The sequence below is a fragment of the Aquarana catesbeiana genome, linkage group LG11 (assembly GCF_042186555.1).
Source record: "Aquarana catesbeiana isolate 2022-GZ linkage group LG11, ASM4218655v1, whole genome shotgun sequence".
Lineage (NCBI taxonomy): Eukaryota > Metazoa > Chordata > Amphibia > Anura > Ranidae > Aquarana > Aquarana catesbeiana.
The window spans coordinates 253,864,143-253,877,037 of NC_133334.1; the positions used below are offsets into that span (position 1 = coordinate 253,864,143).

Below are 12,895 nucleotides of genomic sequence, written 5' to 3' on the forward strand. Positions count from 1 at the left end.
ATTAACTAATAGCCGTGATCTCTAACAGTTTAATGTAATGTGTCTCCAGTCTGACTGTCTCCTGAAGCATGTCCACAGTCTCTTTAAAGAAGAAGTCCAGCCTGAGCGTGTTTGGCTGGGCTTCTCCTATGGGTCACGGGAGTGCAATTCATCCTAAACTACTGTGACCCGTTTTCAGCAGAGCAGTCTGAAGTCCGCTCTCTGCTGACGTCACACATATCAGTCCAGGCACCGTGTCATCCTTACTCTGGGAGTCTGGATCCGCAAGGTGCCAGGACTGATGCCCATCTCAGTTTGTCAGCAAGCCGATGAGAGCCTGAGCGGCCGCTCCCTGCCCCTCCACAGCTCAGCGCTCCAGTGAACGTGGCGGAGCAAAGCAGGAGAGCCGCTGATTTACAGTCAGCAGCTTTCTGCTTGGGGAGCCAAGAGAACTCAGCCATCGGCGATGGTCGATCGCTCAGTTCTCAGTGCAGAGACGCCGGGGGACAGGTGCAGCATCCACCTAGGTAAGTATAATGGGGAGAAAAAAAGTGCAAACCCATACTTCCCTTTTAAGCATGCCCCATGTCCCCTGCAACTTTTTGACATGCCTGCAGTCTCTAACCATCTCTTGTGGCATGTCTGCAGTCTCTAACCATCTCTTGTGGCATGTCTGTAGTCTCTGACCAACTATTGTAGCATTCCCAAAGTCTCTGGCCATCTCCTGTAGTATGTCTGTAGTCCAGCCTTTTTCAATCCTTTTTACCCCAGAGGAACCCTTAAAATAATTTTAAGGTCTCAGGGAACCCCTGGTAAGATCAGTCTATCAAGGGTGATTGGGCAAATGCCCCTTACATTGAGAGAAATGTATTGTATACGAGGACAGGGTGTTAAATCATCTCTTGCCCTTGGCAGTATCATCCCTACCATAATGTACAAAAAGAGAGAGACATCGAACCTGGGATTTTAATTATACCTCTAAAGATATGATACAGACACAAAATAAAGCTCTAAAATATTAACACATTTTATTTGGACATATCCATTAAAAGCCAGCTTAAAACCAAATGTACAAATTAGCCATCCGAAGTTACTATATATATGGCCTTGATATCAACCTGTGGAGGTCAACGTGTTTCGACCTGGAATCACAGGTCCTGATGAAATGGGGTTCCCGCAAAACTGGTCGACCCTCATAGGCTGATCTCAAGGCCATATATACAGTACCTTCGGATGGCTAATTTGTACATTTTGGTTTTAAGCAGTCTTTTAATGGCTACAGTGGGGAAAATAATAAGTTTGCCCGCTTACAAAGAAATGAAGGGTCTTTATTTTTTTATCATAATGAATGAATGAATGATTTGTAAAGCGCTGCAATTGCGAACTGAATCGCCTCAAGGCGCTTGATGTATTCTCTGTAGCCAGCTTCTACATAGATGTATTTCAAATTATAGAGACAGAATATCAACCAAAAATCCAGAAAAAGCAAATGATACAAATGTTGTTTTGCTTACTGAGCTGCAACTCAATTTTTATAAGTATGTGATCCCCAAGAAAAACATGACTTAGTACTTGGTGGAGAAACCCTTGTTGGCAAGCACAGAGGTAAGATGTTTCTTGTAGTTGGTTACCAGGCTTTCACACATCTCAGGAGGGATTTTGGTCCACTCTTCTTTACAGATCCTCTTCTCTAAATCCTTAAAGTGATTGTAAAGTCCAATAAAAAAATAAATAAAAAAAATAACAAACATGTTCTACTCACCACCTCTGTGCAGTTGGTTTTGCACAGGGCAGCCTCGAGCCTCCTCTTCACGGGTCCCACTTGGCCCCTTCCTCCTGTTAAGTGCCCCCACAGCAAGCAGCTTGCCATGGGGGCACCTGAACTGAGTCACAGCTCCCTGTGTCCATTCAGACATGGAGCTGCAGTTCGGCCCCGCCCTCTCTCTCTCCCAATTGGCTAACTGACTTTGACAGCTGTGGGAGCCAATGGCGTCGCTGCTGTGTCTCAGCCAATCAGGGGGGAGAGTCAGGGACGGTGAACAGAGAGGGGACTCGGGTAAGTATTAGGGAATGCTGGGGAGGCTGCTGCACACAGAAGGCTTTTTATCTTAATGCATAGAATGCATTAAGATAAAAAACCTTCTGCCTTTACAACTCCTTTTAAGGTTTCTTGGCTGTCGCTTGGCAACTCGAAGCTTCAGCTCCCTCCATAAATTTTCTATAGGATTAATGTCTGGGGACTAGCTAGGCCACTCCATGACCTTAATGTACTTCTTTTTGAGCCACTCCTTTGTTGCCTTGGCTGTATGTTTTGGGTCATTGTCATGCTGGAAGACCCATCTTCAGTGTTCTGGCTGAGGGAAGAAGGTTCTCATCCAATATTTTACAATACATGGACCCGTCAATTGCCCCCTCAATGCGGCAAAGTCAACCTGTACCCTTAGCAGGCAAACAGCCTCAAAGCATAATGATTCCACCTCCGTGCTTGACTGTAGGGATGGGGTTCTTGGGGTGATAGTCAGTATTTTTCTTCCTCCAAACACGGAAAAACGAGTTAATGCCAAAGAGCTCAATTTTGTCTCATCTGACCACAGCACTTTCTCCCAATCCTTCTCTGAATCATTTAGATGTTCATTGGCAAACTTCAGACGGGCCTGTACATGTGCCTTCTTGAGGAGATGGACTTTGCAGGCGCTGCAGGATTTCCATCCATGGCGGCGTTTTGTGTTGCCAATGGTTGGTTTGGTGACTGGTCCCAACTGCTTTGAGATGATTCACAAGCCCCTCCCGTGTAGTTCTGGGCTGATCCTTCACTTTTCTCTTGATCATCTTTACCATATGAGGCGAAATCTTGCATTGAGCTCCAGACCGAGGGCGATTGATGGTTATTTTGTATTACATTTACGAATAATCGCTCCACCAGTTGTCTCCTTCTCACCAAGCTTCTTGCTGATGTTCTTGTAGCCCATTCCAGCCTTGTGCAGGTCTACAATCTTGTCCCTGACATCCTTTGACAGCTCTTTGGTCTTTCCCATATTGGTGAGGTTTGAATGGAAGAAAGAGATTCTGTGGACAGGTGTCTTTCATACACATAATGAGTTGCCTTAAGGAGCACCGTCTTAAATTGACAGGACTAATCTGTGTACCACATGAGCACATACTGCAGCCAGTCTATGGGAGCCAAAATTATTATTGGTTGGTAGGGGTTTAAATACTTATTTTACTCAATCAACTGCAACTCAATTTATAACATTTGTATCGTGTTTTTTTCTGGATTTTTGGTTGATAGTCTGTCTCTGTCATTTAAAATACACCTATGATAAAAATGATAGACCCTTCATTTCTTTGTAAGTGGGCAAACTTGCAGAATCTGCAGGGGATCAAATCATTATTTTCCCCGCTTTATATCCAAATAAAGTTTTGATATTTTAGAACTTGATTTTGTGTGTATCATACCTTTGGAGATGTAATTAAAGTCCCAGGTTTGATGTATTTCTATTTTTGCCCCTTACATTGGTGGTGGTAAGTGTGAAGAACTCCCTTACAGGGGTGGTCAGAATTGCATCCTTGCAGTCATGCTGCTGGCTCTGCCAAGTGGTGTTGGACCTGGAACTATCCAGGCACCCTCTGATGGGAGGCTCAGTTAACCAAAGCTGAAGGAACCCCTCTCTTTCCCTGCATGAAATCCTGGCTGAAAATGGCTGCTGTAGTCTCTGACCATCTCCTGTGGTATGTCTGTAGTCTTTGACGATCTCCCAAAGCATCACATTCACTAAATAATATGTGCAGCACTTTGGAGAAGTCAGGGACCACCATGAGGACTGGCTCTTCTTCATAGTGGCCAGATTCTCCCTTGAAATATATGTAATGTGCAGCACAGACCGTTTATCTCCTCAGTGGTGACGAGACATGGTCACATATACTGTAAGTGTGATGATGTATCTGGGAAAATGTTTGTCACTCAGATTTCTGTTTTGATCTTCACAGGTCCAAATCTACAATCCAGCTTTCTTTAAATACATCCATGACAGCTGGACAAAACATAAAGGCCGCTACCCATCCACCGGCATGTTGGTCCTTTTCTTTGCCCTTCATGTCTGCGATGAGGTGAGTTAATGGATCCCAACTGGTGAAGTCTGGACACTCGGTAAAGTCCCAGCAACTTCATCAGTGTTGCTACTTTATATCTAATCATCTGTGGCGGCCTGTCCATTAGGGGTGCTGTCCCCCCCTATCCATGCGTCAGCCCCCTAATCTACATACAGGGCGTCGGACGCATGAATTCCAATGAGGGTTTTTTGTTGTTGGTTTTTTTTTTTTTTTAAGCATGCGAATAGAGCTGAGGCTCTAATAGGCTTCAAAAAAGGGTGTGCTGCACCCTGAGCCCACCCAGTTTTGTGACCGTAGCGAATTAGGTCCATTCCGTCTTTAGTGACAGCTTGGAATCTGCCAGGGGTGCTGACATCACATCCATCATGGTGGCACCCAATTGCAGTGTTGGGGCTTTTGTATGTCTACCCAAGGCAGGATTTTACAGGTAAATAACATGAATATTGTATGTTAAATGCACAAATATTCTTATCAGAAGACTTTTTGTTAAAATATTGGTCTGGTGACAGGGGCTCTTTAATTCTGACGTCACATGACCACCTCCGGCTTATCACTGATGTGCGTGGCCTGAGCAGAGAGCTGTATGAAGTTCCAGCAGTCCTTCTGCCCCTCTTATTACTGTGGAAAAAACACAAGTGGAGAGGCGCCTCTGGGTGCAGTCGTTTTTTATAAAATCAGTTTAATAAACAACATAAGGTCTGCTCACATGTAGTATAAGAATAAAAAGCGTGGTATCAGATAGTCATGATGATGTTCCCGAGTCCTGTGACATGATCCGTGACACAGCACAGATCATGTCACAGGACTCAGGAACGTCATCATCTGATACCACGCTTTTTATTCTTATACTACATGTGAGTAGACCTTATGTTGTTTATTAAACTGATTTTATAAAAAAATGACTGCACCCAGAGGCGCCTCTCCACTTGTGTTTTTTGCAGCTCCTAGGAATATGGTTTCTTCCCCAATTTGATGGCAGCCCTGTGTGCTTCCTTTTTGGATGTTTTTTTTTTCCCCTCTCCCAATACTACTACAAAGACTGATCTGCCTGTGTATGCTATATGGACTATATTGTCACCCTCAGTTCTATTTAGAACATCCATTATTAGCAGATTTGCATTGGGACTTATATGATTTCTGTTTTGTTATGCCTATACTTGTTCTTATTGCTGTGGGCAGGGGATGGTGGCTGACTGAAGCTACCCCTTTGCTTTCAGAAGCGGGGTGAAAAGATCTGTACTGTGCATCAGTATGGCTTCCCATAGTCCTACTGCTGTCACTACTCCTGTGAGCTTTTTAGTAGAAGGAACTTGTGACACCCCCGTCCCTACAATACACGCTGCGCCAAGGGCAGCCGTCCCTTCTGCCCACCCCCTTTTCCGGCCTTTTTAAGTAATATCATGAATTTAAACGAATATGAATTTACTGTCGGCCATTATTGGCACCTTTAGCGCAAGAAAAAAAAATTATATATATATTATAATTATATATATATATATATATATATATATATATATATATATATATATATATATATATATATATATATATATATATATATAAATGTTTGGGGGTTCCAAGTAATTTTCTATCAAAAAAATACTGATTTTAACATTTTAACTTGTAAGCAAAAGTGTCAGGAAAGGGCCTGGTCTTAAAGTGAACAGGTTCATTGCATAAATGTAAGAATTGCTCCATGGGGTGTGTACAGTGGGGAGAGCGGAACGGGTTAAGGGTTGATATGTAGTTATTGGTTCCTTTTTTGGAGGTTTTTATATTCCGATGTTTTGTTCCCCTCTTTCCCAGGTGAATGTTTATGGTTTTGGTGCGGACAATCGTGGTAACTGGCATCACTACTGGGAAAACAACCGCTACGCAGGTGAATTCCGCAAAACCGGGGTACACGACGCAGACTCTGAGGCGCTGCTGATCGACACTTTGGCCCGGGAAGGGAAAATCAAAGTGTATCGTAGTACATGAGGCCCCATCTGGGCCACACACACACACTTCTACCAGCCCACATGACTGACAAGATACCCGGGGCGGCGCGCCTCTCAGGAATACTTCACCAACCAGGATCGCAGCAAGCTGCCATTTTGTTACCGTGGCCACCCGAGGATTTGCTGTCTGCGGTTGTTATGCCACTGTGTATGATTTTCTTTCTTAGATGCCAAATTCTGGATCACCATGAGATGTGTTGGTGTCATCAGAGGCACTTTTTATTTTCCTGCCATTATTCTGTCTTTACGTTTTTTTTTTTTGTTTTTCAAACTGGAAGATTAGGTACATCTCTTTCAAACCAATCCTGTGCACTGATGTGGGAGAGCTAATACATCTCAGCCAGCTGGCCTCAGTCTTCATTAAGCTAACTGTCGTGCACAAATTACAGAAATCCTAGTAACTATGAGCTCTGCAGGCTGGATTTTTCCACATTTGTAATTTGCAGGACCTGTATTGTACATAATCCACCCAACAAGGGGCGCCCCGGGTTCCCAGGGCAGTTAACAGGGGTTTTTATTTTGTTCACTATATTGACAATCTGTTGGAGGGTATCTAGCTGAGCTTGTACAATCCTCATTACTGCATCAGCCAATCATTTTTGTAGGCCTTAGGATTTGATGCTCCGTGTCTGCTTCTTGGCGTTGACTGACCGGGGATTTATCTGGAGAGGACCCTGACTTTAAGGGCAGCTCCGCCTCCAAAGAACCGTGAGAGGTGACCATTTGTTACGACTAAGCCCTACGTTAGGGTGAAGCGGTCACTCCAAGAGGAATAAAGATAGTCTTGGCGGTGATGAGACCCATTTGCGGTAGAGGTGGAGCTGTCCATGAGTGGGCCTGGTCACCCGTGGAAGATTCCAGTAAGCATGATGGTCAACCTGGGAATGGAGCCGCCATGTTAGTTTGTATAGTTTAACGGCAGCTCATTCATTTTTGAACATTGAAAGTTCATTGTCTAAACTCTATAGGAAGGGTTTGGTTCTGTAAAAAGATTCCTGGGACCCCTTGGGGCCCCACAGTGTTATACCGCATCTGTATTTTGAGTCAGAAGAAATGTTTTCTTGTTTTTTTGTTTTATATTGAACAGTGTTAATTCCCCAAGGCCAACGAGAACGAGGAGCCTCTATAGTGTCACAGGAGAGGGCGGAGGGTTGGAAGGGATCCCATGGGGAGAAAACTATAACTGGACTTGTGCTTATTGGTGCTGAACAGAATGGGCTCCTGGGCCGGACCCCATTTCACACACCAGTGTTTGTTTTTATGTAAAATGCTCCCAACATCCAGAACATGTGCCGGAGGTCGTACAATGCTGTTCAATTGTGTGATCCTTCTCCTGCTGTCCGACCTTGTCAGAGATGTGGCCAATGTTTGCTATGCTCTCCTAATGCAGACCTAGGGAACTGAGGCAGCAGTATAAAGATTTTCTCTTTTTTTTTTTTTTTTTTTTTATTATTATAACCTAGTAAGAGAAGCCTGTACATAAATGGTAGATAGACAACCCCATCCCCACCTGGGGGCCGCCTTTTACCTTGTCTTAGAGTGAAAGGATGAGTGTGCAAAGCCATAGGGATCAATCCAGATATATTTTATTTGTCCCAATAAAAGGATCTCGTAGAGCAGTGCTTCTCAGCCTCCTCACGGGCCATGTTTTGGGACCTTCCCTTAGATAAAATAGCTCTTATCAATACCATGTTATTGACATTGATTTAAAGCAGCTATGCAAAGTAAAGGAAAACCTGGCCCGTTGAGGAGTACTTGAGGACTGAGGTTGAGAACCACTGTTGTAGTGGGTTGACACCTAGTGATTTGCACACATCTTTCTTCATCAGGGCTACAAAGTGGCTTGGTTTTCTTTCTCGACAATTGAGGGACACAAAACGTCCTTACCATCAAGTTCTACTGACACTTCAGGAGGATTGGACGCTAACCTAAACAAAATTGTTGGCCAGCCCAGGATAACCCTTTCTCTATTCAGAATGCCTCGTGTTTGCTTGTTTCCTCAACTCTGCTAGGAACCTAACCAATTTTTAGCTTCTCTAGATGAACAGAGGTTACTGTCTGTGTTGACAAATCCTTTTTCATTTGGACTCCTTGTTACTCTGATCATTATGGGATCAGGTGAGTTGAGGTTTAGGGCTTTCTCTATTTCAATTTTATTTTTTTTTTGTTCTCGGGCCCCCTTGCCTTCCTCTGGTTCTTGTTTTTTGTTTCACCCCTATGGTTGGATTAGGTTGACCACTTTTTCCCACTTGTGGTCTGTTTCAGCATTTCTCTCCCATTTTGACATGTTCCTTACTAGTTATGGGGAGTCATGTCTGATGTTGGATATTTTCTCCTGGTCTTCTTATGTTCCTCTTGCCAGGTCGGGGATTCAGCCTCACTAAATGCCAGCTTTGAGTGGTGATCCTTCAGGTAGTTCTTGAGCTGCAGGCATGCCCCAGTTCTTGTTTCATGTTGGGCCATTTAGCGTTTGTTTGCTGTTGCCCACCCCTAGGTTGGACTAGCTTTGAACATACCTATGGAGAAGGCTTTCTGTGTCCCTCAATGAATAAGACAGAAAATTGCATTTTTTTGTACTCACTGTAATTTCCTTTTCTTGGAGTCTATTAGAATACCAGCTTCAGGTGTAAGGGCTTTCAGACAGCTCTTTGAACTGCAGGCAGTTTCTTAGTTGTGTGTTTTTTTTTTTTTTTTGTGGGACAGTTAGTACTTTGTTACTGTTGCCCACCTCTCGGATGGACTACTTTTGATCTTTTAGACATTCCCAACAGTCACTGAATTCCTGTGTCCCTCGAACACTAAAGAAAAAATGTTTGTACGTGCTGTAGATACAGCTTTGCTACAAAATGGAGACATGCATTTTTTTATTTTTTTGCTTGCCAATGTTCAGTCCTCCGTTAAGCGACAGTATGACCCAGTAGTGAAGACATCCGTCTCCCTTAATGATCTCCAAGAAGAAGATATCTGGCAAGTTTGAAAATCGTATTTTCTTGTTGACTATGGACAGGTGATCACTCAAGAGATCTAATTCTTTGTGGTCCAAGGTTAGGCGTTAGATAACTTACTGAGCAAGATCCTAACCACAGTTCACAAAGAATTAGAACTTGGGGTAATCATCTGTCCATATTTTACTTGCACAATCAAACCAAGTCACATTGCAGCCCTGAAGAAGGGGAATGTGCATACAACCCCTGAAATGTGTTGGATACCAACTCTTGATGGGACTTTTTTTTTATTGACAGAAATATAAATGTATCGCTGGACCAATCCATACAGCTTGGTGCTTACATCCTTTCTTGCTATACAAGCCAATTTTGGCAGGGACTCTGGTGGGACCCCACAAGGCAGGAGAGAGCTGTCACACTCCAGCAATCGGAACCACCTCAGAGCCTGGAGTCAAGCACATCCCTATCCTATTCACAGAATTTACCTTACCATTCTGGCATGCTGTAAAGTCTATTTAGGGCCTTAGTGCCAGTAAGACAGTTGCCCTCTTAAATGTTGGTGCTATCCATGGTGACCTGTGAGTCCCTGATGTTGGGTGAGGACTGGACTCCAAGGGCCGAGCTGCCATCTATGTACCTACTTCTCTTGCTTGATTACACTCATTGAGGAAGAACTCCACTTGTTGCTGGTGAGTCAGCAGCCCATGCAATATAAAGAGCCCACGCTGAACAAAAACCCAGAGGAGACTCCAAAACACTCTGCCTGTAACTGAATTCTGAGCCGTCACTTGGAATTACCAGCAGTAAAATGGTACAAATGTTTTTCCTGTTGGTAAATATATAGAAGCTACATCATAACTGAATTATATATATATAATAATATAATGAAGGTTTTATATTTAGGGGGGTGGAATATCTTCCTACACACAGCAGACTTCCTGTCTGGGAGTCCCACTGAAAAAATGCCAATTGTTACTTGTCTGCCACATATTTAACCCAAAATGCCCGATTACAGAGAACTGCTGACTATATGGAAGAATGAACAAGCCAACGATCAAATATTGGCTAATTAAGGTACTGGTAACTGTTTTATATGAATTTGAGTACGGTTTTCTAGAAGCCAACTCCACCATTTTGAAGACTTTAGTGATGGGGGGGAGGTTGTGGCTCCACCACTAACAGAAGGCCATAGTGAATGCAATTCTTTTACTGGGCCCACAGCAGAAATGACACATGATGGGTAATCCTTCTTGAGTAGGTGATACCATTATTTTCCTTTTTATATTGCAGCAGCTGAGGAACTGGGAATATCCTCCAGAAATATTCAAAGCCAGCATGTAAGAGACCATGCAAAATGGAAGCATGAGTTATTGGTGGAGTTGGCTTTTAAACTACATTGGAGCCCCTTTAGGGAAACCATGCCTGGAATCCCTTTTGGCTGCTGAGAACAATGGGCTTTTCCACCAGTTTTGTATATTCTGTCCCGGGATAGGTCCATACCATGCGGTCAGATGACAGATCTGTCAATGAGTGGATGGTCACAGTGGCATTGAATTCTCAGTGATAAAACTTGTTACATTGTATAAAATATGACTTCTGTGATTGGCCGTGACATCACACAGCATCCTCCTGCTGTCCTATCAGTATTATTATTTGTGCACTTTCTATGATTGTCATTTGTGCTGCCCCCGTGTGGCGGGTGAACGGCGCTCTTTGAAGTAATAAACAATGAAAGCCTTGTCATCCGTCTCATATTTTTTTTTCCTTTCATTCTTCTGTGCAATAAGATGGCATTTTACATTGTGATACAATGTATAGATCTAGATAATTGTATAACTCTTGTGGGAAGATAATATGAAGACTGTTTTCAATCACTTCTTATACAGGATTTATATAGCGCCAACAGTTTCCGCAGCGCTTTACAACATGAGGGCAGACCGCTATGGTTACAATAAAATTCAAAAACCTTATACTATCAGTATTTGTATTTTGAGTTTTATTTTTTTTTAGAGTCAAATATGTTTTTATTAAGTTTTACAAGGTAAAACAATGCCAAACATAATACATTAGTACGTTCAATACATCAGTAACATGAAAAAAACAGTCTGCCTAGTTAGCATACTTTGAATATAGGCCGGTACAATATAGATACATAAGTGTATGCTAGTTCGGCTTGATTTCTATGCAGTAAATTGTAAAATATCCATTTTATGACACAACCAAAAATCACTTGTTTTAAGGCCTTGTTACATGAATCAAGAAAGAGAAGAAGAGGATAGAGAGGGAGTGAATCGAGAGGAGAGAATAGGTAGGGGTGAGGAGGGTCGAGGCAGACGAGCAGGCCCTATTGCAGCACATTGGAGGGTCTGGTCAGAGTCCGATTAATTAGGTGGCGTTAGTAAGGTTTTTAGGGCATCTGAAGTGGAATAATCAATCCAGATAAGCCATAGGGTTTTGAATTTATCATATGTATCCAGGACTATCATCTCTTCCATTCGCATAATATTGTTGACTGTAGAGACCCATGCGGACAAAGGTGGCGTAGTAGTGATTTTCCAAAAGAGGGGTATAAGTTGTCTAGTTGCCAAAAGAAAAAAATCGAAGTAGGGTACGTTTTTGCAAGGGTATGGAGCCCGGAAGCATGGACATGCTACTTTTGGCGTGGGTACCGTTGGCCTATCATAAAGGCTACTATATATGGCAAAGACCTGGGACCAAAGGGGCTGTATGGCATTGCAGTCCCACCATATATGGAGATAGCTTCCATCTATTTCTCCACATCTCCAACAAGAGGTAGGGGTGGATGGAAAAATTCTATGGAGTGATTGGGGGTTCCTGTACCACCTAGCCAAAAGTTCTTCTCTTGTGTGTTACAAGAGATGGAGGATTTGTGCATGAAGTGGAATGACTTTTGCCAGTCAACTAGCGAAAGGTCCCTTCCCAGATGCGTAGCCCACCTCCTCGTGTAAGGTGGAAGTTGATCATGGGTCAGTGAGTGTAGTAGTTTGTAAATAGTGGAGAGTAAATGTTTAGGGGTTTCCGAGAGGGAGCACAGCTGCTCGTAGCCAGTCAGGGGTCTATGTATGTGGCAGGAGGAAAACGGGTCAGAGCAAAAAGTGGACCTACGTAGGGCTGTAAGCCAGTTACCGCGATCTCCTGGTAGAGCGGGTGTACCCTCAGTTGGATGTATGAATGAGTTTGCTGTAGGCCAGGTGGCCCGTAAATATGGGCCCACTGTGTTTGATCCCATGCTCCGGGGGAGATGAGTTTTATTTTTTTAAATAGTTTTTGTATACAGTGTCTTGAAAAAGTAGTCATACCCCTTGAAAATGTCCACATTTTGTCATATTACAATTGAATACTATTACATGGATCCAATTGCCTTCAGAAATCACCTAATTAGTAAATAGTCCACCTGTGTGTAAATTAATCTAAGTATGAATGCAGCTGTTCTGTGAAGCCCTCAGAGGTTTGTTAGAGAACCTTGGTGAACAAACGTCATCATGAAGGCCAAGTAACACACCAGACAGGTCAGGGATAAAGTTGTGTAGAAGTTTTAATGCAGGGTTAGGTTATTAAAAAAAAAATCCCAAGCTTTGAACATCTCATGGAGCACTGTTCAATCCATCATCTAAAAATGGAAAGAGTATGGCACAACTGCAAACCTACCAAGACAGGGCCGTCCACCTAAACTGTCAGGACGGGGAAGGAGAGCATTAATCAGAGAAGCAGCAAAGAGGCCCATAGTAACTCTGGAGGAGCTGCAAAGATCCACAGCTCAGGTGGGAGAATCTGTCCACAGGACAACTATTAGTCGTGTACTCCACAAATCTGACCTTTATGGAAGAGTGGCAAGAAAAA

At 43.2% G+C, this 12,895-nt stretch overlaps 1 protein-coding gene across 2 annotated transcripts in view; it reads left to right on the forward strand.

Moving 5' to 3' along the window:
• ST3GAL2 (ST3 beta-galactoside alpha-2,3-sialyltransferase 2) overlaps positions 1–10,777 on the forward strand; it is a 64,272-nt gene extending 53,495 nt beyond the window's left edge. For both annotated transcript variants that reach the window (XM_073605660.1, XM_073605659.1), the window contains exons 6-7: positions 3,967–4,086; positions 5,896–10,777. In XM_073605660.1, coding sequence (XP_073461761.1) covers positions 3,967–4,086; positions 5,896–6,069 — 294 coding nt within the window. In that variant the 3' untranslated portion in view covers positions 6,070–10,777. The remainder of the gene's footprint in view (positions 1–3,966; positions 4,087–5,895) is intronic.
• The last annotated feature ends 2,118 nt before the right edge of the window (positions 10,778–12,895 follow it).